Consider the following 26,914-nt stretch of genomic DNA (forward strand, 5'->3'; position numbering starts at 1 on the left):
TTTTGCAGTAGAATTCCTACCCATTGGGCAGTTCCTCAGGTAATGGTCAGTTGCTCCACATCCATAGCATGCACCAGATAATTGCCTACATTCACCATAATGGCGTTTTCCACACTGTGCACATACAGGTTTTCGATCTGACCCGCCGGTGCTACCCACTGATACGGTCGGTGACGTCTGTTGGGATCTGGATCTAGACCACTGCCCTTGTCCAAATCCCAATCGTGCTGGAGCTGATGATCTACTGTCACGGATATTCCCAGTCCTCTTTCCAGGCCCTTGGAAAGTAGATTTAGAACTCTCTGCAGGTCTCTTTCCCAATGCTTTATTTTGTCTCTCAGTCTCAATGAAAGTGGTCATGCGTTCAGCTGCTTGGGCCTTACTCGAAAGTGTAGCCAAGTCCGTGGTCTCCACTCCCAAAAGGTCCTTTTGAATGGTCATCTTCAAACCCTGTCTAAATCGACGACACATATCTGCATCAGTAGTGACCATCTCTTTGGCATACTTTGCAAGTCTACGGAATTCAGTCTCGTATTGCTGGACCGTGCGCTCCCCCTGCAACAACTGTAAAAATTCCTGGCGCCGGTCCTCCATGAATTGTTCCCCTATATATCTCTTCTGAAATTCCTTCAAAAAGAATTCCCAGTTGACTCGTTCGTTAGGGGTAACTTGTAAAACGCTCACCCACCAGCGATAAGCCTCGTCTTTTAGTAGAGCCACAGCTGCCTTTAGCTTCTCATTTGCTGTAGGAATTAAGAAACCCATAATTCGTTCAAGCTGCTCTAACCAATACTCCGCTCTGGTCGGATCGTCTTCCTCACGGCCTCTGAATTCTTCAGCTCGATATTTATGTACTTCTTTAATAATCGAGGGTTGAGTCGGCTGAACTACTTGTGGTGGAGGAGGTTGCAGGTTCTGAGCCACTTGTTGAAACAAAGCTGTCATTGTCTGAATGAATTGCTCATTTGGAGCTGCATCAGGGATACGAGCTTCTTCATGAGGTTCCTCCCTTGGAGGCGTTTCTCTACTGTTCTGTGATTCGTCATCTGCCATCCTAAATCTTTTCAAGTCATACATTAAAAATAATGATAAGTTAGATAATTGACAGATGTAAGACTTGTCACCTTATATGGTATGCTTCTAATAAATCTTAACTCGATCAAAAGCCTAGGACCGCCTAAACCTAGGCTCTGATACCAAAACTTGTAACACCCACCATAATTTATAGTAAAAATATATTTTTGACCGCAATTCCTAAATAAGTATCATATTTATATTGAGATATATGTATATATAGATTAACACGTGCAAGAAGTTTCTACATCATTTACAACCATAGTAGAATTCACATATAACAGGCTTCCACCAAATATTCTGCAGTCCATATATATAAAAGTATAAGTAGCACAAAAGCACATTCATGAGTATCCCAAAAGCAAAAACAGCTACTCGACAGAATGCAGTGTTGATGAGGAAACAAAAGAAGTGTCAACAAAAGTCCTCGATCATCCTAACCTGTAACATATTCAATTATTTAGACCCAATTATAATATAAGAATTTAATTATAAAATAAAAATATAAATATAACAAATACAGTCATTAGTTCTTTTATTTTATATTTATTTAATCATCATTGATCTCATAAGTTACTTATTTAATTCGATTCAATTAGATGTATAATTTAGCAACCTATTTATCTCAGCCTCAACCATTCCCACATTTAATCTAGATCGATTTCGGTTTCAATTCAACACACAGATACCACTTTAATAATAACCTCATCCCACGTGCTTGGCGACATCCGGTTGCACAAACTATAATTTATCTTTCGTGATCATAACATGTACTATTTCCACCGCGTGTGGACCGATCGAAATCATTTATCGCCTGGCCTTATAACTCATGGGGCAGTTCATCATAACATGTCATGAATCGCCTGGCCGTATAGCCCCATGAGTAAACGTTGTGTTACAACACATATCATTGCCACCGCGCTTGGCCCGATCGAATAGCTTACAACGGGGTGCACTTATATAAACTATACCTCCTGGCCGTATAGCTCATGGGGCAGATCACCACAACATTTTCCGAACCGCCTGGCCTTATGGCCCCATGAGTAAAATAGTGCACAATTTATATCTTTGCCACCGCATGTTACCCGATCGAGTAATCAATTCGCAATTCCCGTTGTAGTTTGGCAACCCCATGTGACATCAACCAAGCACGGGTATCAACATATATATCATGCATATTTAACTTGATTCATTTCATGGTTAAACTATCTAATAATTTATTTTCTTATTCTACCACAATATCTCAACTGAAACTACTTCTGGATAAACACATGAAAGCATTTAATCGTAACATAATAGCACATAAAGAATTAAACTACAGTTAACTACTTAATTTATATAAACACATGAGAGCATTTTCATTTCATAGTAACATGTCAAGAATTTAGCTTTAAGTATAATACCTTGAGTGAGCTGACCAAACTTAAGTATCACTAAACTTTCTCCTCGTCGTTGTTCAACTGACTCGGATCAGCTGCTCCTTCACCGTTGAGAAGTTAAGGATCCCCCCCCCTCCTGTAGTCTCCGGTCTCCCCCTAATTTCTACTGACAGTGAAAGTTGTAGAGGAATGGAGGTGCTTCTGGAAGGTACCGATATTTTCTTTTGAGGAGATAAATTGGGGTAAGATTTTATTAACTCCCATTTTACTTAAATACCTCACGTGAGGTGTTTCTAATTAGGATAGATTTCCTTGTTATTATTTTATTTTATTTATATTTCTACACTCTTTAGTTATCTAAATATTTTCTCAAATTTTCTATCATTTTATAATTAAATTATATTATACTAATTTACCACCTTGTTCTATTATTCCAAGGAAAATTAACTGTACTTAAAATGCCAATTATTCTATTTCTTATTTTAATATTAAAATTTTTCCACCCTTAGTTTTGATTATTTTTAATTTAGGAATATTTGGGGTGTTACAAGAACCTCTATGAGATTCTGACTAAATGAAAATTAACACTCTTTTTCCTCCATTAGGTATTAGGAATTCTCCAACGTATCATCATACTGGGGTTTTGAATCATTATGCTAAGAGTCTCTTATATTATCTTGCAGGTATTAGGATCTATTACATTGACGATGTTTGGTGACTTTACAACTAAGGCTACAATTGTTCAAGCCGGGCATGCAGCAATATTGATAATCTATACATAATGATGAAGGTTAGCTCTAACTCTAATGCATAGTATTATGTAATTTTGATGTAGCTTTCCATTGCTTATTATCTACTATGTTGGTTGAGTTATCCTATGCAGTTCTCATGTTAAAACATGGTTTGGTTTGTAACTTTATATAATGGAAGGGAATGACTTGGTTGTGAATAATGAAATAACTCTACTCATATCCCTCACTAAAATCTTTTGAGCTTACCACACTAGATTGGTCGGAATCTAACAGTCTCTTTATAAACTTGGACATGATCCTATTTTCTTTGTGTTAATCTATTAATAATATTTATATTGCACCCTTAATTTGTTTTTTGTTTTTTTTTATCTATTTGTGATTGGAGACTTGTTTTTTCTCTCTTATTTATATTGCCCTTAATTTGTTTTCTATACATATATAAAGGGGGAGTTTTGGGGTATTTATGGAATTATCATTTAAGCTTAAATATATAATTTAAATACTACAATCTAGACATTTAAGAATAAAAACTTTCTCACATTTTTTATTTATTTGTGTAGTAATTAGAGAAATGAAAAGGTTCCCATGATCTCCTTCCACAACTCACGCCATTATTTATGTAGTAACTAGAGAAATGAAAAGGTTTTTATGCATTTGTGTAATAATTAGAAAAATGAAAAGGTTTTATTTATATAAAACAAGTTACGTACATGATACACTCTAAGAAAAATCAATCTATTTAGTAGTATTGTTGGAAAATGATGGTTTCAATTAATTTAATATTATGTGGTGTTTAATTTTCTTTTATGTATTTTCTTGAATATTGTTGTGTTCGATTTATGGTTGGAAATGTTTCGATACTATGATCCATTACTAACATTACATTATAATCATGCATATGTTTCCATACTAAATTATCTAATCTAACAAAGCGTGCGAAAAAATCAAGCGGTCAAATTTAAAAACAATGTGCTTTGTCTCTTCACTTCCACTTGAATAATTTGAAAGGTCACAAGATATAAAGGATATTTATTATTAATTTAATTTACAATAAATAATACTATACCATTGAGTTACTATCAAATCTTCTATAAATACCAATTCTATTAATAAAAAAAATACTATTTCAGTAAAGATGCTTCTGTCCGTCAAATCATGTGGAGTATTATCTTTCTCTCCCAACTATTTAATCTAATTTGTGTTTTTAATTATGTTATTTTACTTTTGATGTTTATCTTATTTTAGTTTCTTATCTTTCCTTTTTATTACTGTATTTTATTCTATTCATTATATTATTGCAACAATTAAAAAATATATGTGGGCAACTATTTTGTAAAATCTTCACTTATTTTTGCAGGTATACTTTTGCCTTGAGAAAGCTTCAAAAGTAACAATTCTGCACCAAGATATGAATCCACAACCTGTTGGTTTGAAAAAATAGATATTATCATATGGGAAGACATAGTTTAGTTGGAGATTTGCGGCTATTCAGTTTTACCTTACTTAACTCGTAGAATTATCGCATCACCGATTACTCAATATGTATGAAATTATAAACAATTCAAGATATTGACAGACTGGTTTACCTCTCTTGCTTTCATTCTTGCTTTCAAGAACTACATTACTGCTTTCATACTTGCTTTCAAGAGCAACATTATGAAGTTGCAATTTTTCTTATATGCAATTTTTCTTAGGCATATTAGAATTTCATTGGCTAGTGAAAAAAACTTGAATTTCATAAAACAATTAAATTGAAGCATGGAATTTGAAAACCTGCTAATAATGATGCATTGCTTTCCACGTCTATTGCTTGCGCAACATGAAGCATGGAGTTTGCGAGAAAATTAATAATATAATACAAATTTATTTAATTCAATCAGTTAATTTTCTTTCTCATTTTTAGCGTCTTTTCATATTTCATTACTTTGATTAATAATAAAATATAAAATACAATCCAGTAAAATTTAACCGTAGTTAATAACGTATTGATATAAAATTTAAAATTGCCAATTTGTGGGGTTTTAATATTGAGGAAATTAAAAAGTTTTATTTAATTCTAATCATTAGTGGACAAAATGAAAAGTTTTGGTTTTTACTGAATTTTGATTGAGGTTTCAACATCCCCATGATATTATATTTACGGAGATTTAATATTGCCATTGATTGGTATTTATAAGTATGAGGAATAACGACCTTTTGTTGTATGAGTATGCGGATTAACCGAAAGGTTGTAAAGTAAATTCTGAGATTATTGCTTCAATGGCCTTCCATTTCATTTTCCAAAATTTATTATACATTTATTCATTACTCATTTCATACAAATACAATGGCGGAAATTATTGTCATTCATTTTCCAAAATTTGATAACATTTACGTAACGCTTAGTTTTTAATTTTTGAGAAATTAAAAGGTTTTAAAATTTTTAATAATAGGTGAAGAAAGTGAAAAAGTTTTGAGGAGTTATCTTCTATTTTTTGGACTATAAATATATGACATTTGGTAATTTATCCACTTACATATTTTTTTTCATCACGTTTTTCACTCCCTCCATATTTTCCATTACTCTTCTTGTTTAACATGAAGTTATGATATTCTTTTTTATTTTTTTCTATTATTAAAGTTTGTTTTAAAGTGATTAACAAAGTAAAATTGAATTGGGACGGAGGGAGGATTTTATTTATATTTGGCTCATTTGTTGGTCATGATGAGTATATTTTAACGTTAAGGGTTTAGGATTTAGGTTTCAAGGTTTGAGTTTTTAGCGCATTAGGGTCACTATATTGCAATATAATGAAGCTCGACTATGATAAAGTATAGTGCTAATTTAAATGGATACAGAATACAAAAAAGATTACACACAATTTTGTGACAATATTATTCTGCGTCGGCGCTTTTATACTTCAAAATACAATTTTAAAACCGTTTTGAGGTTTGAAAAGCTATCGTCCAATTTTAAAACTTGCAATACTACCAATTTGTTTTCGGAATCAAAACTTGATCTTGTGTTAATCAATTAACAATTTAAAATCGTATGATAAAAAATATTTTGTCGTGCATCGCACGTGGGTTGAAACTAGTTGATCATAAAACTTGTGCCCAATACATTAGATAAACCATTGCTCATTGTTCTACTTAGCTAATCCTGCATCAGTCCCATCAGCATGATCATGCCTCGACAACTTCTACATTTTAGGAAATAAAAATGAGGATCTGAAAATCGGGGGATTTGAACCCGACGTGAATCGAACACGCAACCTTCTGATCTGGAGTCAGACGCGCTACCATTGCGCCACGGATCCTTGGTGATAAACAGCCAATCTAAATCAAATATATATACAAGTTTTAGAATTTTTTAAAACTTGAGAAACATGATGAAACATCGTCAAACTAGTATATGCAGACTCAGTAGATTTATATACTAGTATAATCTTTTTTTTCCTTTCAAACCAACTAAATTTACAATTTTTTTAGTTATACTCCAATATTCGATTTATAGATCCACTCATATTTGCATCTCATTTAACCACTTTTAACATACATTGTGACCTTGACCTTGTAACATAACCAGTACTAGTATATATTATGAAATTATTATATGGGTGGTATGAATTGGCTGCTTCGGATATCGACGTTTTTAACAACAAATATCAAATATAATTCGAAACTCACAATCAAAATCCCCACACCTCACAATTTCAATCTCGGATTGGGCTCCTTAGAGTATAACCGGAGAGATTAAAATGTTCATTGAAGTCTTGTAAACGTCTAGTGATAGCTATAAGATTGAGAGTTTAATATTTAATACTACTCCCTCCGTTCACGAAAAATAGAGCACATGTATCATTTTTTATTGTCAGAACACATTTAAAAAAAGGAAAATTTTCAACAACTTCTCTCTTACTAATAATATAGACCCCACATTCCGTTAAAGATTTGACCCTCTTGATTTTAGTCATATATTCAAACTAGAACTAAAACGAAAATGAGATTTCAACCATAATTAAGTGTTTATTTTTTCATACACGGCAAGCAATTAAACTCTCAATTTGGTGATTAAGCTGATACTACAACCTAACAATGTGAACCGCATACAAAACTTGTTTTTGAAGTCAGAAGTCAGAACTTAGTTTTATTAAACTGATAAATGATAATCACTTTAATTATTTTCGGTATGATTATTAGATAAGTAAAGTTGTAATGAATGTAAAGTGAATAAATAATGGAAAGAAATCAAATCAAGTGGGACTTGTATAGCTTTGTGGTAAAAATTAATGTAGATAAGATATTCCGGAGCCCAGTTGAATAACTACTTATTAATTTGCTTTAATAGTTTGGGATGAATAGCTTGGACCTTGCATTGTGCACTAATCCATCAAATGCAATTATTGATGAAATATTAAAGGCCTACTTATGTAGAGACTAGAGATGGATGACATAGGAATAAAATAAACAGATATTTTCGATGTAATCCTCATTTGTAAATAGGAAAATGTCTTTTCTTCCCTCTTACTTAGGCAAACATGATATACAGATATGATATTCTTACTTAATAGTCCATTTATTAACTTATACTACTATATTTATTGTATTTTTTGTATTTATAATATATATTTGAAGAATAGCTGAAATAGGTAGTTATAGTTATCTTACTTTTTTTTTAATATAAGTATATTATTCAAAGATTTAGAATAATCATCTACTCTTTGATGTGACTTGAGAAAGATTTAGAATAAATATCTACTCTTTGATGGAGTATTAGTAGTTCAATTAGGACCTGAAACTATAAATCATTTTACTTTACTTAACATTCCTACCATTAAGTTTGCGGTTCAATAAAAATTCAAATTGCTCATACAAAATTAAAGAAATTAATACTCACAACTTTTAATATTTTCGGTGCTCAAATTTATTTTGGATTTTGAAAATGTGGTGCACACGTGTAAGGATAATTCGTAATTTACTATTAATAATATATTAGATAGACTCTACGTTTTATAGTGTGATAGGGATGGCATTGCACTAAATTTCCCAAATCCCTACGTTAATATTAATGAATAGTTGACATTGAATCTACATGTCTACATGTACATTCATACATGAATGATTATATGTATTTATATGCTTTGAGTCCTGATATTAACTATTCAACTTTCTCTCTAGTTATAATAATATCGAAACAAGTCGCTTTAAAATAATAATTTTTGGCTTAAAGTAGTAGTACTACTATTTTGCTCTTGCATGTTTTAATCTAGGTTGTTGATGTCAATGCGTTGACCTTCTTGATTTTTGTGTGATTTTGGTTTCTTGCTATTGCTGCTATTTAGAGAGTTATTTAATTTATTATTTTATTGTTATGTTGACTTAAGTTTGCCATTTTTGGTTTAATCCTTTCTTTCTTAATAAAGAAAGTAAATAGATATTTTAATAATCCACTCGGAATATTATATAGCCCCACAGAAGCCCCCTCTAAATTTGAAACACAATTCTCTTAGAGCATCACATCTCTCGTCTTTCCACCATCTCCGCTGCAAAGGACACATTCCTAGCGACGTAAATGGCAACCGCGGAGGAGTTCCACCGTGCTCAGCTGGCTGAGGGTCTGGCCACCGTGTTGGCGATTGGCACTGCCGTGCCTTTAAATTGCATCGAGCAAAGCACGTTTCCAGATTACTACTTTCGCGTCACAAACAGTGAACATATGATCAATGTTAAACGAAAATTTAGGCACATGTGTAAGATTTTCTTATTTCTATACTTTTATTTATTGTATAACTAAATTTTTTCTTTCGTTTTGTTTTTCTATATTACTAATTTTCTTTAAGATCAAGAAATTTTGCAAAATTATCAATCTTTGTGACATCTACCATTGTTTTTCCCGAACTGTTCTTGAGCCTACTTTCCTATAAATTTGTATACTATGAATTTAATCTTCTTGAAATAAAAATAGGGAAATTAAAATTTCTGAATGATTTCATAGAAGTTTATCAGCTATTTAGCTTCCAAGAAAAATCCCAGAAAAGAAAAGATAAAGAATTTGTACGATGGCTGCGGTGGCAGCAGATTTTGGCTGCATGTTTGTTTTAAGTGCCAAATGTTTCTCATAGTTTTAACGTAAAAATTGTACGGTTATACCTATTTGACGAATTGATGTGGTGCACATCTTTAACTTGCTATGACATGGTAAGATTAGGAAATCCTTGCATTAAGTTCAGCTGAAATTCATGACTTTTATAGATCATCAAAGTAGGAATATGATAGTAGTACATGGAGCTGCAATAAATGTGCAGAAAGTTAGGACTTTTATTAGTTTTATTGCTCAACGCAATGCAGCATTATAAATCTCTGTTTATATATTAGTAATTAATAATTTACACTACTAATAATTATTCGTATTAAAGAGATTTGTTCACAACTAAGCTATCTTTTTAATTTTTTTTAATCGCACACTCTTTACTAGAATATACGTACTCCAATATAGTCGTAAATTCGTCTAGAACGTTAGAATTCCGTTTCTTGGGAAAAAAATTAAATGATCATAGAAATCAATAGATTCTATATTCTTTTATAACACTTGATGCACAATTTTATTTCAGGTGAGAATTCCACAATAAAGAAACGATACACACACCTAACCGAGGAGCTCGTGAATCAAAACCCTAACATGGGTGCGTACCTGGCGCCCTCGCTGAACACACGACAAGACATGGTGGCGGAGGAGGTGCCAAAGCTGGGCAAAGAGGCAGCGGAGGCAGCCATCAAGGAGTGGGGGCAGCCCAAATCGAAGATCACCCACCTCATCTTCTCTACCAACAGCAGCGTCCACATGCCTGGCGCCGACTTTCACCTCACCACCCTCCTCGGCCTCCGCCCCTCCGTCAAGCGCTCCATGATGTACCTCCAGGTAGTGAGTGCCACACAAAAAACAACTAGCACCCCATTGATTTCTTTTACACTATATTTTTTTCTATAATTATTTTATAGATTCAATTATGAATTTATATTAAATTTGACAATTATTTTAGTCCTAACCCTAATCTTTGGGGAAAAATTGTTTAATTATAACTCTACCAACAATAATGTCAAGTTTGCAACTAATTTTAACTACTTATAACTAGATTCTTTCATTTGATGCATTAACATTGTTGGTCATGTCAAGATGAAGATATTTACATGTTACTCGACAATTTTGGTTGAGTATATGGTACTCCGTATTTGTTCAAATTCGTCTTAATCACTTAATCATTAATCAAAATTATCAAGTAGTACGCCAAAATTTTAGTTGATTGTTTTTCTAGGTGAATGCCTCCATGGCTGCCACGCTGCTGCGGCTGCCCTCCGTGCGGCCAAGGACTTGGCCGAGAACAACGCTACTGCAAGGGTCCTGATCGTCAACTCCGAGACCACCACCCTTGGCTTCCGTGGCCCGAGCGGGGCCCACCCCGAGAACCTCTTGGGGCAAGCCCTGTTCGGGGACGCAGCTGCGGCCATGATTGTAGGTTCAGACCCGGTGGCCGGGTTGGAGCTGCCGCTCTTCCAGATCGTCTCCGCAGCGCAGACGATCATCCCTGGCAGCGCCGGGGCGATCGTGGGGCAGGTGAGGGAGGCCGGGCTGGTCGTCCATCTCCGGGCCGATGTCCCGGGCTTGATTGCGAGGAACATCGAGGCGTGTTTGGAAGAGGCTTTCCGGCCGTTTGGGATCAGGGATTGGGATTCGATATTCTGGATTGTGCATCCCGGTGGGCCCGCAATTCTGGACCAGATAGAGGCGAGCTTGGGGCTGAAGCCGGAGAAGTTGCGGGTGTCGCGGCGCGTGTTGAGGGAATACGGGAATGTGTCGAGCGCGAGTGTTGTATTTATTATGGATGAGATGAGGAGGTCCTCGGCCGAGGAGGGGCTAAGCACTACTGGTGAGGGGCTGGATTGGGGTGTGCTCTTTGGGTTCGGCCCGGGCCACACCGTCGAGACGGTCGTACTGCGCAGCATGCCATGATATCATATTCCCTGGTTATAAACTTCTGTTTATGTTCATTAATATATGTTCCATTTTAACTTATCACATAAATGAAAGTGGGTAATATAGATCATATTATTATCCATTAATTTAATACTATGATACATTTACTGACGAATAAAAAACTGTATAGATAGAAATTTTTTAATGACATGTCACCTGGACCCATAGTCTCGAGTATTAACCACTCACTGCAACGCGCCCACTATTATCATTTATCTAGATACATGATCATATTTCGTTATATCTTACCAACATTAATGTGTGAGTAAGTGTGGAATTTTGTTATATCTTACCGCTACAATCAACATTGAAAATTGCAATGTTACCACGACGATTTTGCATAACACTCTGGTATCATTTCATAAAACTACAGCTAGAACAAAAAAAATATATCTATTGGAAAATCGTCATGGTAACACTGCAATATGGTATCGTTTTATAAACTATATTAGGAACATGAAATTTCAATCTTGCTCCTTAGCGTCTTAAAATGATTAAACTTAATTAAAATTAGCTGTCATGTGACAACTTGAGAATCACATAATCTTCAGATCTAACTGTCTAAAATAGTTATATGATGTTATAATAAAGAGGATTGTCATGTTAATATATACTAGAGCAACAATGCAAGATCTCATTTTTAATATTTTAGGCCCATATCTCAAATCACCAAACCCAAAAGCAACATTCACATGAAAAGTGTGGAATAAATGGGTTGGAAAAAAAGACTAGAGTATAATGTAGTCGAATGATTTATATTCCTCATTAATGCATAGTAAGACCCACAGAGCCTAATAAAGCTTTACAACTTTATTTCACAACAGATAAGCGTGAGAGAGGGTGGTATTACTCTTTAGATTAATATAAAGATTCATAATTAGAATTTAGGTAGAGCTAACGGCAATCATTTGGGTTCATTTGTGTATAATTTGACACGTCATATTATTCCCTTTTTGTATTTTCTGACGCAGATTGAAGTCATTGAACATTCTTAAATGATCAAAATAAAACATTTTGATGCAAGTTTAACGATGATCCTAATTTGAGGATAAATATGTATCCTCAAGCTCTCAGTTTCTGTTATGTAAACATTTTATTCGATCACCTCATCACTTAATTTGGATGCAATTTCCCATTATGTAAACAAATCAAATACTAAAAGAAACACGAATATGAATTTAGGCATAGTTAATTAATTCAAAGAAGAAGCCAAAAAACATGGGAAATGAATAAGGTGTAAAACACTTCGGCAACAAGTCAACACAGAGTTTTTGTCTGTTAACTTTCTGATCTGCAAAACACTATTTCTCCAAACAAATTTGCGCCAACGATTCCTCCGCAGATTTCCATCCCTTTATCTCCAGCAGCTCGGAATATTCCCCACACACATACCACGGCTCCTCACAAATTCAACTCACAATAGCAAAACCCCCCCAAAAATGGGCGGTTGTTTCAGCAAGAAAAATCACTCTACCTCCGACGCCAATGGCTACACCTCCGCTGCAGGGGGCATCGCAGGTTACCAGCAAATCAACCACGATTACCAAAAACCGGCGGCGCACCACCACCCGCCGCCGCAGACGCACCACGCGCCTCCTCCTCCCGCTACGCAGAAGCCCCCCGCCGCCGCCGCAGCAGCTCAGAGATTGGAGCCGAACAACATTCTCGGAAAGCCATTCGAGGATGTGAAGTCGAAGTACTCGCTGGGGAAGGAATTGGGGAGGGGCCAATTTGGGGTAACTTACATGTGCACCGAGATCGCGACGGGGCAGAGCTACGCCTGCAAATCGATTCTGAAGAGGAAATTGGCGAGCAAGAGTGATAAGGAGGATATGAAGAGAGAGGTGGACATTATGCAGCATTTGAGCGGCCAGCACAACATTGTCGAGTTCAAGGGCGCCTTTGAGGATCGGCAATCGGTGCATCTGATCATGGAGGTGTGCCGCGGGGGAGAGCTCTTCGACAGCATTATCGCCCAGGGGCATTACTCCGAGAAGGCTGCCTCCGATCTCTGCAGGCAGATTGTGAATGTGGTGCAGAATTGCCATTTTATGGGGGTGATGCATAGGGATCTCAAGCCTGAGAATTTCTTGCTTTCGAGCAAGGATGAAAAGGCCACGCTCAAGGCTACTGATTTTGGACTCTCTGTCTTCATTGAGGAAGGTTAGCTTGTAGTGTTTTTGCTTTGGAATTGGATGATTAGTTGCTTGATGATATAAAAGTGTTTCTTTTAATATGAATCTTGGGGTTTGTGATGTCCCATATTGAATAAGTAATGAATATGTGTATATATATGCTTGATGGACAATTTAGCAATTTGGGTTAACTATTTTGGCAGTGCGAGTACGGATGCCAAATAGTTGATAGTGGTGGCGTTCTAGCATAGGATTGGGGCATTTGACAAGGTTATTATGTTCATATAGTTTCTTTTTTGTAGTATGAGGTATGTTGATGGTAGGACATTAATGGAAAGAGGGCTAATAAGTTGAGAAGTAATTATTCTCAACTTGATGGCTATTTTGGCAATGCGAGTACAGATGACAAATAGCTGATAGTGATTGTGTTCTAGCACGAGCTTGGGGCATTTTACAGGGTTATTATGTTTGTATAGTTTCTGGTTTGTAGTATGATCAGGGATGTTGATGGGAGGACATTAATGGAAAGGGGGCATATAAGCTGAGAAGTAATTATTGTCAACTTGATGGCAATTTCAGGCAAGGTGTATCACGACATCGTTGGTAGTGCATACTATGTTGCCCCAGAAGTTCTGCGGCGAAGTTATGGAAAGGAGATAGATGTATGGAGTGCTGGTGTCATTTTGTACATCCTCCTCAGTGGTGTGCCTCCATTTTGGGCTGGTAAGGCTAATTTACTATCTACATCAAGTACTCTTACCTGCCGGGTTTCTTAGTTTCGTGATCATCTTTGTAGAGACTGAAAAAGGTATATTTGATGCTATACTAAACGAAGAAGTTGATTTTGATAGCCAACCTTGGCCTTCAATCTCAAACAGCGCCAAAGATCTTGTTCGAAAAATGCTGAACAAGGATCCAAGAAGGAGAATAACTTCTGCACAAGTACTTGGTAATCTCCTCTATATTTAGCTATTGATGTATGCTTGTACATTTTTCTAAAATCTTTTATGTATTTCTGATATGGAGTAAAGGTAGCTTGGCAGAAAGAAAAGGACCAGAAACACAAGAGAAAGAAGAGAAAACACAGAAAACATGAAATAACTCAATAACTGGATAGTAAAATACACAAGATCAATCCTCTTTTGAGGCCGTAGGAACTACTGTCCAACTATTTCCCCAAGACACAGCCCTTCTAATGAAGAGCTATTTATAATACTATGGAAGAAGACTCCTAAACAAAGAGGCTCTTTTAAACAAAATGAACTCTAAGAGAGAAACTTATCTCTAACAAACTAATCACAAAACTCCTAAAAACAATATACAACTAAAAGATAATGCAGAGAATCAATTGAAAATGTCCTCTATCAGTTTCACAGTTTTGTGAACTTTTCTTTCATAATGGCTTTTCCTTTTGATCATACTATTTGCTACTTGCAAGCCAGAATTCCTACATTTTATTATTTTATTGCGAATCACAGAAACCGGCCCTTCATTTATAGTATAGTTAGCTTGAACATGGCTTTGGAATCAACTTGTTTTACCCTAGCAGTAAATAGAAAAAGGCCCCCATTTTAATCAACTTGTTTTGATGTTTTCTGTTATAAATAAGTTGTATAGTGATCACTTTATTTACTTTTTATTTCATAACTGAACACAATTTATCTTGTTTGTTTGTGTTAAAGAGCATCCTTGGATTAAGGGACAAGCATCTGACAAGCCAATAGATGGTGCGGTACTCTCTAGGATGAAGCAGTTTATGGCCATGAATAAGCTCAAGAAACTTGCACTAAAGGTAACTTCATCATGTCTTAATATTTGGTATGAATCATACATACAATTGCAGGACACTCAGAAAAATGTTTAAAAGTTGTAAGCAGTTCATTTTGGTCTGCATCTCAACGTCTGCTACCATAGTGCTCTCTGTTATTAACATTTTCCAGTTCTCTTGTATGAAATGATTTGATCTGCTATGGCATGCGTATCTAGATCTTAACTGCTGCATCAGGAGCAGGGTTCGAGAAATGGCATTTATGAACTATAATGCTCTTGCCATTTGGGCTTAGTTACAGCAAACTTCACTAGGCTTTATTTGCAACTATGGGATTTTTTATGAGATTTTCTACCAATTTAGTTGCATAAACTTTCTTTATGGGTATGTTCTTACCTCACTTATGGGATCTGAAACTGCCTGCAGGTCATTGCACAAAGTTTATCAGAAGAAGAAATTAAAGGTCTTAAAGCAATGTTCACGAATATGGACACAGATAATAGCGGCACAATCACCTTTGAAGAACTTAAAACTGGCTTGGCTCGTCTTGGATCTAAACTGTCCGAAACAGAAGTGCAACAACTTATGGAAGCTGTAAGTATAATCACTTTCATTTGGGAAATTTATATCTAACATTGGGTTTGTCTGCTTATTACATTTAACAATTGTTATTGCTAATGCCAGGCTGATGTGGATGGAAATGGAACTATCGACTACATCGAATTCATCACTGCTACAATGCACAGACACAAGCTCGAACGAGATGAGCATCTCTTTAAAGCGTTCCAGTTTTTTGATAAAGATAACAGTGGGTAAGACCTGATTAAACTTCTCCTTGCTCTTCTTTTTCTATGCCTTGAGATCAAATGCTCTAGTTGTTTTGATCTCAATAATTGAGTTCCATGTGGACCGCACATGCATTATCATTAACTTAATTGCCATTTTTTTAAAAACGCACCCCAGCTATATCACAATGGACGAACTGGAAACTGCTATGAAAGAGTATGGTCTGGGGGAGGGAGCTACCATTAAAGAAATCATTTCGGAGGTGGATACAGATAATGTAAGTTATCAAAGTATTTGGTATATTTCATTTCTTTTTTTTTCCTCTTCAAATTGTATATAGAGGTTCCACATCTTTGGTATTTACAGGATGGGAAAATAAACTACGAGGAATTCTGTGCTATGATGAGAAGTGGAACAACACAACCAGTAAAACTCTTTTAGAGGATCAAATCGGATGTCTGATAAAGGTTGCAGAGCAGCGTGTTCTTCTTCGGTGAATGGTGAGGTTTATGAAGCATTTTAGTTCTAAATTGAAACTTGCAACTTGTTTTTAATTTCAAAAGTGCGATAATTTATGTTGTTCAATGTTTATATGATGTTGATTTGTGTGAATAAGTATGCGTTCAATTAAGTTGAATCTCGGGATGGTATCATGCTCTCGTCTTCCTGGTGTGATCTTTTTTATTATTTGGTGCAAAAGCTATAAATAAATTTATTTTTGATTCCTTATGTTTGGTTGGAGCCTGGAGATATGGTGACTACCTTCATTCAACGCCATTTCCTTCGCTGCAGAGCCAGAGACCTTTGGTGCTTCAGCCTTTTGTCTTGTTTTCATAAAAGACATTTCGTGACTATATTGAATCGAAACATAATACTCCATATGATGGCCAGTATTAACACATAAATGACCACAAATTTTCTGATAATTTACTTCATGGTTTTTTCCGCTGATTTTCAAAGTTGTGGGATCGACCAAAATTTGACCAAATTTTACTCTGATTCGATTTTCTTGGACGTAGTGGTCTCTATTTTCTTAATCTTTTTAGAAGTTGAATCATTTCGGATCCATGTATACCCTCTCGGAATCTCAAAAGGATCTCTCTCCTCTACGCCACTACTCGATGCGAACGCGTTATCCCCACTACTCCTCTCGTCTTCTTGCCCAGGACTTGACGGTGGAGTGTGAAAATCATCCTCCATTGATTGTAGCTCTATAAATTTTGTGAACGTTATCACCACTCTCACCATTGGAACCACAGGTATCGATATCTGATTCAAGAAACCCAACCAAATTAATTCCAAGCAGTGGATGTATAGTAGCATGCGTCTAGATTTATTACCTTGACCGGAAAAGTCCTGGGTGGGAATGTTGTCTTCAACACCTCCCTCATCCGTTTAATGGCGGTAATCTTCTTCGACAGAATATCCAACAAGCGGTGGAGCTCCTCCGTCTCCAACGGGAACTTCTCCGTCAACCAAAGCATCGGCCTCAGATTCTTCTTAAATGCTGCCTCCTCCGCCTTCTTCGGCTGCTTTTTCTCTGCCTCACTCGATAACTCCGCTGCCTCTGCTGGCAGCTTGCACTCGCGAAACGTCAGCACCACGTTGTGCATCTCATAAACCCTCGACTTCCATTTGCCCACGTGCTCGGTCCTATCCTGGCGCCTCCAGTTCTTGCAGTTGACGAGCTCTGCTTTTGACACGTCCACGCTGGGCCGAGAAACGCTTGCGGGGTTGCAGTCCTTGGCGATCTGAGCCTCCGTCAGCGGCGTCCCTATCCTCTGGTATTCGGCCATATGGACTTGTTTCTTGTCGTGCTTGACGACGAGGAGAGATCCTTGGGGCACGTCCGGGCGGTCCACATCGTTGATGAAGAGGAAGCTCTGGTTGCGCCGCTTGAAGTTCATGCCATCGAACCCGGCCAGGGTGGTGTCGGCGCGGAGGTTCCCGGCGCGCTTCCAGATCTTGTATGTGTCGGAGGGGGCCACCCTATCAATATGGGTTACAATTCAGCTCGATTTTCACTTTGAAAGTATCAGCCATTAAATGTCTCAATTTTCCTTTTTGCTTTTGTTCGCCAATATATGTCTCATTATATTTTTACTATTTTTGGCAAGTGGACCTCGTATTGTACTAATTCATTCCATTCACATTTTATTATAAAATCAATATATAAAGTATGACGTATATTTCATTAATTTTTCTATTCACTTTCTGATATGAAGTTAAACAATTTTTAAAAACTCAAGCCGGTAAAAATGTGACATTTGTTGCCGAAAGAAAGGAGTATAATTGCATTTGATTTGGTTCGTTTTTTTATCTACCTGTCAATGAAGGGTATGATGGAGCTCTCAAAGTGGAAGGAGATCTCCATGTAGAAGTCCCGCATGCGGCGGAGGGCACCGACGAGGCGTGGGAGGCGCCGCCGCCACTTGGACCAGGTGTTGAGGTGGCCATGATGGACGAGGATGGGGGCGATCTCCTTGCAGCGGCGGAGGAGGGCCTCCTGGAGGGCATTCCACCCGACAGCATTCTGGAGGTAGATGTTGGCCCCCGCTGCAGCTAGGATGCTGGCGGCTTCGACGTCGTTGAGGCGGACGGCAATGTGGAGGGGGGTCTCCTTGAGCGGGTTATCGCGACCGTCAAGGGCGGCGGAGATTTTCTCGGCAAGGCGCTCCTCCGCAATGGATTCTGCCTCGGTGTCAATCGAGTTGGCGTCGGAAAGCTTCGGCAGGGTGGAGACGAAGTTTGTGAGGGCGGTGCAGTCACCTGTGGCCACAGCGTAGTGGGCGGGGCTGTTGGCGTAGTCTTGTGGCTCCACGGGAGCGGTGACGAATATTGGGGGCTTAGTTGATGGCTTAGACATTTTGATAGTAATTTTTTCCTATTGTGTGTAAAATTGATTATTCAACTTTCAATCATCGGGCAAAAGCGGTTTGTGTGGTATCTGCTACAGAAATGAGAGGAGATAGGAAATTGGAAAAAAAAATTGTCACTATTTTCATGGATCCAAAATACAAAAGCCATAGAAGTTGGGTTTTTAAGTACCGTAGCACATTAAAAGAAGGAAAACCGATGAAACATACACAAATTATTCCAACTTTTAACCGAATAACATAGAATAAAAAAAATAGGAGTAGTAGATTTATTTTTGTGTGCGTGTGTTAGCTAAATGGCGCGGTCTTTAAAAATTTATATTTACTTTGCTAATTAAAAAGAGATTAATTTATTTTTAGTAGTATATGTTTATTTGTCTATAAAAAAAGGATTAATGTACAAACTCAAGATTTAAATATTTTTATGTCATGATGCCGAAAATTCCACATATCCAGGAACTTCAGATTTTAAAACGTCAAACTTTTAACTACGACTTTTCTAGGGTTCGTATTAGTATATTAGTACTATATTAGTGAACTAATTATATTAGCAGACGTTACAAAATTACTCTTATCAATAATTTTTAAAATTATTTTAATTAGTAAATCAATGCTTCTTCATTTCTTTTGAAATATTGGGTTCTTTCCTTCTTTAGCATTGGAACCTTTTTTTTCCGGCAGGATATTATCATTGATAATATTTTATTGTTTAATTAACTAACTTATTAATTTTTTTGTCCTACAATTCTCTATTAGAAATTGAGAATAAGAATGTGAAAACAATAATGCATTCTATTTGTGATTTAACTATTGATATTTGATAGCCAAGAGCCCATGCGGCCATGCCATATCATTTTCTACCAATGAGAACACATAAAAAATTAGTTCTCATTGAGTCATTGTTTTATCAACACAAACACAAGAGCAACTCACAAAAATTGATGGTATTTTAATTTTAAAAATTGCAAAAGAACCTAGAAAATCCAAAGCTTCAGTAGTTTCATGATAGTATTTTATTTCCAAATACTAAAACCCTAAACCCAAATCTGGTGACGATTTAATTAGCAGTTTAGCACATTGCAAATTGTTAACTGACAAGTAATCGAGGTTTTCCCTCCATAAACCTGCACATAAAAAGAGAGAAAAATAAAATGATCGAAATTCAGTCTCCGATGTCACTGACAAGTCACACCCCATTAAAATCCACACGTTTTCGGAAAATCCAGAAATCGTCAACTCCACCTATATATCTAACCCTATGAAATTCACGCCATTTTCATCCTTGCTTCCTTTCCTCCCTTACTTTTCAACCATTTTGATTGCATGATTAAGCAGCAGAAACGGACATGGCTCTGAATGCAGCACTGCGCTAGCGCTAGCACAAGCTCTTCATATTCCCAATCGGCATTCCCCGTTCTTCCCGGCGGGCGACCTAATTTTCTGGATTCGAGGATTCAAAGGGAATTAAAGTGCTGGTGTCAGAGAGCAGTGGCACCAGTTGAAGATGAGAGCTCTTCAGCTCGCGATGTTGTTCGAAGAGACTTAAATTCTCTCCCAAGTGAGTCACCACGGGGGTAACGCAATTAGTTTCTCGATCATAGTTTTCAATTGCAGGTGAATTTGATCGGCTCTCGTAGAAGATGATTCCTCCTGCTTGAAAATTCCTGAATTACTGCGTATTTAAGAGTCCTTTTAGATTTTGTTTGAAGTCCCTGTCCTACAATTAAAGTATTAGTGAAATTTATTTTGGTTGTAATCGAAGAAATTGCTGCCTTGTACTGAATTGGAGTGGATCATAGTTAATGATGTGTGAGTAGTTGACAAAATATGGTCACTCTGCAGCCTATCCCACCACGGGGTTTCATGGTTGATAAGATATATGATCGAGTGTTTTATCCTTATTACTAGGATTTCTAAAATCCCACCCTTTCAATGGGATATAATTCAATCAAAATTAGCTCCAATGATAGAAATTATCAAGGGCTTTGGGATATCTTGCAGTTTCAATACGTCAGAGTAAACAATAGATTAGCCTATACTATGTTTATCTATCTAGTCCAATCCTCAAAAGTAAATGCTCCCGAACCAGATACAAAGCCTTTTATTTTAATGACTGCTTGATAATAATGATACAGTTTTGCTTATTGCGTGGTCTTCGTTTCTGATCCTGCAGAATTTTGGTTATGCTTGTATACATCAAGATTCTGTCAAATATAAGATAAACTGCAATTAGGATTGATGACATAGTGCCCTTAGAATGATTTACTTCACATACATGATACATTTATGTACCCATATTCAGGATACTTCAATTCTGTACATAGTTTTTCGCTGATTATATTTTAAAATGCAGAGCCATTGTCAGCAACACATTTTTCTTCTTCCTCTAGTGATGGTAAGATGGTCCGTGTTGCATATCAGGTTTATTATCTTGATTCTGCCTAGTAAGATATTAAGGTGGCTAGTTATTTTTTTTGCCTATTTCTCTTGGTACTTATTTGATTGTCTCATCTAGGGGGTTCCTGGAGCTTATAGTGAGGCTGCTGCTTTGAAAGCATATCCAAAATGTGAGACTGTCCCATGTGACCACTTTGAGGCTGCATTCAAGGTTATGACATTTCTTAAAGGGGGATTTATCTTTTGTCAATGATTTTATTTTGTAACCTTTAGGTTTTTGTTGATTTTCTTTTTTCACAGGCAGTTGAGTTGTGGTTGGCAGACAAAGCAGTACTTCCCATCGAGAATTCAGTTGGAGGGAGCATCCATCGTAACTACGACTTGCTTCTTCGCCATAGACTTCACATTGTTGGGGAAGTTCAGTTAGTTGTTAATCTTAATCACTGCCTTCTAGGATTGCCGGGGGTTAGGAAGAAAGAGTTAAAGCGTGTATTAAGCCATCCACAGGTAATCATTTGTCATGAATCTCTTCCACATATGAGCATCAGACTCACTACTACTTTATTCTCAGAGTTTGTTTACTAGGAGATGCAGTAGCGAGTGATGCTACAGTTGGCCTTATATTTCATCAAGTTATACCAATTTCTACATATTTAAACTTGCTCAAATATGCAATGCGATTCGCTATAGTAAGCTAGAAATATATGAAAGTCTAAAGGATGAGTGTAATATTTTGTGTGGATGTCATGTACATATATATTTATCAATTTCAAATTATTATATTTATAAGAACTGTAGATTACAGCTTTTATTACCACATTATGGAGATGTAGATGGTGTATGCCTGTATGGGAAGTGTAAGTCTAAAGGATTTATTGAAATCATGATTGCTTCTTGAATTCCTTAAGCTAGTGTGAGGGAAATGGAAAAGAGAGGTCGATGTGATAAAAAGCTAGCAAGAAGCAGAAATACCCAGAAAAATAATGTCAGCCATGAGCTCCTTAAGTTTCTTATAATGTAAAGAAGGAAAATCTGGTGCTTTTGCCATGCAGGGAACTCCCTGTTTCCGTATTTCGTGATTTAAAACATACTGTATCTTTCATTTGTTGTACTAAACGCCTGAAAAACAGTTCAATTTGCTGGTGTTTTCAGGCACTTGATCAGTGTGAGCTTTTCCTGAATGAACTGGGTGTAACCAGAGTAACTGCAGATGATCCTGCTCATGCCGCTCAGGTATCATTTTGGCCCTTTATATTCTTTTACATCTTTCTTTGTCTCACCTTGACACCAGGGCAGATTGTAGTCTGTGAAGGTGTGAGAGAGACGGGAGCAATTGCAAGCACTCGAGCTGCAGAAATATATGGACTTGATGTTCTGGCTGAAGGAATACAGGTGAGTTTTATCGCCCTATGACATTTACTTGGAAAAATTCGAATTTGTGGTGGGTTTGGAAAAAATGTTCCATAAAAGGGAATATTTATTTTAACATTCTTTAAATAGGAAAAATGCCCAGTCTCATTGGAGTGATCAAACACGCCAACTTCATTGGTGTTTATAAGCGCGCCACTGAGGTTGGTGTTTTTTTAAGTATCTATATAAATAGATGTCCTGCCTAACTAACAATGAGGTAGATTGCCTACTGGCATTCAAATGGTAATAACGCAATACAGGGGTTGGGTTAGGCCTAACCCCCAACAAAAGCACTTTGTCGCAAAATAGCTTCTTTCTTTGTGTTTTTCTTTCATTTTTATTTTTGATTTTTCATTATTGTTATACTTTTATCGCAAAACAGCTTCTTTTTTACTCTCGTTTCATTTTTTTTTAATTTCAAAATGTTAAATTTAAATTTGCGTTAGTATATAAACCTAATAATTGTATATAACTTTTTTAATATCTGCATTTTTAAATTATTTTTGCTTTTGCTAAATGTTTATTTTAATTTATATTAGTATATAAATAAAAATTGTTTATATAAAGTTTATTTTATAATATAACAGAGTTAAATGCAAAAAAAACACAATGACTAGAAAGATCCATCCATGAACCGAACACGAGATCAATGCAACCATCCAAGTCTTAGATGCGAACCACTTGCACTACATCAGTATTCATGTAAATGTAATTAATACTATTTTTATTTGAACATGCCATTCAAATTGGCGTTTTCGAAGACGCCAACTAGAATGTCATTTTTCGAATTTCAAACTTATTCAGAATATAAAATAAGGTTCCCTTCTAGGGAACAGTTTTCTCCATATTCACCCAAAAATCGAATTTTTCCCATTTACTTTTCCCGTCTTTCTGAATAGCCTTTGAAATGATGCAGGTAGGAATCTTATCTGTAGATTTTAGTACATGCCTGAATGGAAAGCTTAAGATTTGATGCAAATGATAAAATGATTAAGGTCACAATGGCTTCTAGCTGATCAGCTTACTTTTATTGCATCAAAGTGCATTCCTAAAGTGCAACGGAGACTTCACTTGTGAATCCCTATAGCTAACTGTGATATTGCAACTCTTCTATTACTTGTAGGATGTAAGTAGTTCTATTTTCGGACGTTATTCTTCATGTGTCCTACTTCGGCCTTTGTATTTCCTTAAAGTATAACTGGAAGAAGGTCTTACACCTCTAATTCCAAATATGTAATTACACTAACATGTTCTGAGTAGAAGATACTGAAAACCAACTTGATGAACTTTATGGTTCAGTTATGCTGTGAGATAAGAATGGACTCAAGCATAGCCTTAACTTATAAATAATTACGTAGGTTTACCACATGCACTTTCATTTCAGGATCTTTTCTCGGTCGGTTGCTTAGTTAAAAACAGCACTATAATTGTATTCCAAGTTTTTTAATCCCTTAATTAATTCAATTTCATCCGAACAGGATGATTCTGACAATGTTACCCGTTTTCTGATACTCGCAAGGGAACCTATAATCCCAGGAACAACTAGACCTCATAAGGTATTTCTCTTTTAGTAAGGCTCGATGATCTCTATATGTTACAATGATTCCATCATTTCTTTCTAGACTAGCATTGTCTTCAGTCTGGACGAGGGCCCTGGAATTCTGTTCAAGGCATTGGCAGTGTTTGCTCTGAGGGGCATTAATTTGTCTAAGGTAATTTTATTTTACTGATTGGGTGTATTGCTCATTTTTTTCATTATTATTAACATTTGGTGACTGTTTTTTTACTATGGAATCAAACTATAGATTGAGAGCCGACCACAAAGAAGACGGCCTTTGAGGGTTGTTGATGACTCAAACAGGGGAAGTGCCACGTGAGTGTCTTAATTTCTCCACTAGTATATACTCCTTCCGTCCCATAAAATATGTGCACTTTTCATTTCCGTCCGTCCCACAAAAATATGTGCATTCCATTTTTAGAAAGGTATATCAATTTGATAATGTATGTCTCACTATCCACTAACACTACTTTAACTACCATTCTCCTCCTCTCTCTTACTTTACCAATTTTGTCTTAATTCCCATGTCATACCTATTGCCCATATTTTTATGGGACGGAGGGAGTAGTAATTTTTATATGGAGCAAGATCCCTTATGCTTAAGCTATAGATTAGTAGTAATTTGCTACTAATCTAAATGCTCACTCTGTTTAGTACATAAAGTAACATATAACACCACCTGCAGATACTTCGATTACCTCTTTCACATAGATTTTGAAGCTTCTATGGCAGAGCCCCGTGCCCAGTATGCTCTGGGACATCTCCAAGTAAGCATTTTGGAAAACTCTTAGGACACGAATGCAACTTTTTTCCGGCCTATATTGTTTTTGCATGAATGTGCATGAGCTGAAGTCCTTGGCTATCTATATTTTGTAAGCAATGTTTGCAATGTAAATAAGCATTTTTGTTTTTATCGCCTCACAGGAGTTTGCAAGGTTCCTCCGAGTCCTTGGTTGTTATCCTATGGATACACTTCCATGAACAAATACGCATGTATCTCACCATTCTGAACGGCTTAACTTCTCATTTCTGATGAATGGAAGAGTCTCTGTCACAGTCCTTTTGCTACAGGGACCGGAAAAGACTCCCTCGATTGTGTGAATCTTCGTATGTTCTCAAGCTTAGTATCTCACGGGTATCTCGTTCTATTCTTAGATTCTTCACCCTTCCAACTAAGCTTTCAGGGCCAATTAGACTGAAAATAGGGCATTTTTTTCATTTTGAAAACATGAGAGATTTTGGGAAGAAAAGTCTGAAGCTGTGAGATTTTTGGTTCTATAGAATGTGTTGACCTTGTAAATGCTACACAATATAGAGTCTAGTATCGTTAATTATGTTAATTTGCACTTGTGTTTGTAAAATATATACCATTATATATGTCAAGTTTCATGAGGGTCCTTTTTGTTTAGGTATGGCATGATGTATTGCTTCATCTTTCACCTCTGGAAATAATAGTCAATATTATAAGTTCTTGATTTCACTTCTACTTTTACATTTCTCTTCCTGTAGTCGCCATTATAGAATTTGAGACATCCTCCCAAAATAAATTTCACTTCTACCTTTACATTTAGGCGCCATTATAGAATTTGAGACATCCTCCCAAAATAATTGGTGTGTTTTGTTGAATAACGTTTCTTCCACGATAAAAATAAAAGGAAAGTAAACATAGCAGTTAGGCCATGTTTCATTCCGTTTTTAGTTTTCCAACCATCACGTTTTCATCAAACATGAGAATGTTTTCTAGGGATCAAAACGTAATCGGTTCTACAAGAAAATCTAGAGTTATAAAATCCGTCCTACTGAAATTAATGGAATCCAATTGAATTTATTTATAACGCTTGCATCATGCATTTAAATGCGCACAGTTTTATTTTATTCTACTTTTTTTTTTTACTAAAGTTTCAAAAGAAATGTTAAATCATACACAACTAAAATCTAAATCGTTGGATTGGATCATTGTAAGTTGTAGTAACTACTTAGACCAATATATATGGTGCTGTTTGAAGTACTCTTCGTTCCATAAAAAATGGAGTATTTCATTTTTTTTGTTTTTATTTTTTTTTCTCTCTAATGAGGTGAGTTTTATTTATCCACCAACAATACTTCCATCATTTTTTGTCTCTTATATTAAAAATTGTATCATTCTAATTATATCCATTTTTATGAGACGATAGATATGCGGTTGGAATCCAATTCAATCCACTTGAATGCTAGTGACAGTGAGGCAACGTCATCCCCATTTATCTTTCTGTAGCCTTTATTTCTGTGTTTCACAAATTGAAGGGAATAAGTGAAGAAAACATTCCAATCACAATCACAATCACAATCACAATCATAATCACAAATCATAGTAACTATATAGCTGGAGTGTGGAGGTCACAATTTCTAATAGTGATAGATATGATTGGGAATATTTCTGTCCTACATGCTAATTATCCTTTCAAAATGTAAGGGCTCGTTTTATAGTGTGGATTGGATATAGTTTGATAGTTAGCTTGGAATTAAATTTTCGGACCGAAAGTAGGATATTGTATGGATAAGATATTTATGATGTTGTTTTATAGATTGGATAATTTTTCAAATTAAGGTATGAATAGGATGCAAAATGTCGAGGTTACCCTTAATACAAATACATTAATTTTTTGAACATTGTAACAACTAACAATCATATGATGGAGAGAAAGAATCAACGAGTTTTATTCTAACCCAAAATTCATATTCCAACAATTCATCAAGGATCATATAATGGGGGTAGGAGGGGAAAC

General features: G+C 36.1%; 4 protein-coding genes and 1 non-coding gene across 6 annotated transcripts; 3 read left to right on the forward strand and 2 right to left on the reverse strand.

Moving 5' to 3' along the window:
• Positions 1–6,432: 6,432 nt before the first annotated feature.
• Positions 6,433–6,504, reverse strand: TRNAW-CCA. Its single transcript has one exon. It is a non-coding gene; the product is annotated as a tRNA-Trp (tRNA).
• A 2,078-nt stretch (positions 6,505–8,582) lies between these two features.
• On the forward strand, positions 8,583–11,364 carry LOC121808642 (chalcone synthase-like). Its single transcript, XM_042209228.1, has 3 exons — positions 8,583–8,937; positions 9,799–10,106; positions 10,515–11,364. The coding sequence occupies exons 1-3, from the start codon at positions 8,760–8,762 to the stop codon at positions 11,193–11,195; spliced, it is 1,167 nt and encodes a 388-aa protein (XP_042065162.1). The 5' UTR covers positions 8,583–8,759; the 3' UTR covers positions 11,196–11,364.
• Positions 11,365–12,442: 1,078 nt separating this feature from the next.
• On the forward strand, positions 12,443–16,561 carry LOC121808641 (calcium-dependent protein kinase 2-like). The gene is made up of 8 exons (XM_042209227.1): positions 12,443–13,382; positions 13,934–14,077; positions 14,151–14,303; positions 15,037–15,146; positions 15,549–15,716; positions 15,807–15,934; positions 16,086–16,185; positions 16,275–16,561. Exons 1-8 carry the CDS (start codon positions 12,659–12,661, stop codon positions 16,347–16,349), a joined length of 1,602 nt encoding a protein of 533 aa, XP_042065161.1. The 5' UTR covers positions 12,443–12,658; the 3' UTR covers positions 16,350–16,561.
• A 337-nt stretch (positions 16,562–16,898) lies between these two features.
• Positions 16,899–18,885, reverse strand: LOC121808708 (ankyrin repeat domain-containing protein 13B-like). The gene is made up of 3 exons (XM_042209302.1): positions 18,233–18,885; positions 17,249–17,897; positions 16,899–17,177 (listed from the first exon to the last, which is right to left on the reverse strand). Exons 1-3 carry the CDS (start codon positions 18,772–18,774, stop codon positions 16,899–16,901), a joined length of 1,470 nt encoding a protein of 489 aa, XP_042065236.1. The 5' UTR covers positions 18,775–18,885.
• A 1,005-nt stretch (positions 18,886–19,890) lies between these two features.
• Positions 19,891–25,561, forward strand: LOC121810022 (arogenate dehydratase/prephenate dehydratase 1, chloroplastic-like). 2 transcript variants are annotated; one of them, XM_042210898.1, is made up of 11 exons: positions 19,891–20,342; positions 21,138–21,205; positions 21,300–21,392; positions 21,482–21,688; positions 22,334–22,414; positions 22,478–22,573; positions 24,070–24,147; positions 24,214–24,303; positions 24,397–24,464; positions 24,835–24,916; positions 25,074–25,561. In XM_042210898.1, exons 1-11 carry the CDS (start codon positions 20,141–20,143, stop codon positions 25,128–25,130), a joined length of 1,122 nt encoding a protein of 373 aa, XP_042066832.1. In that variant the 5' UTR covers positions 19,891–20,140; the 3' UTR covers positions 25,131–25,561. The 2 variants fall into 2 exon arrangements, with proteins under 2 accessions (XP_042066832.1, XP_042066833.1); XM_042210899.1 differs by having other exon boundaries at positions 20,200–21,179.
• Positions 25,562–26,914: the final 1,353 nt, after the last annotated feature.

The sequence above is a fragment of the Salvia splendens genome, chromosome 6 (genome assembly GCF_004379255.2).
Source record: "Salvia splendens isolate huo1 chromosome 6, SspV2, whole genome shotgun sequence".
NCBI classification, from domain to species: Eukaryota; Viridiplantae; Streptophyta; class Magnoliopsida; order Lamiales; family Lamiaceae; genus Salvia; species Salvia splendens.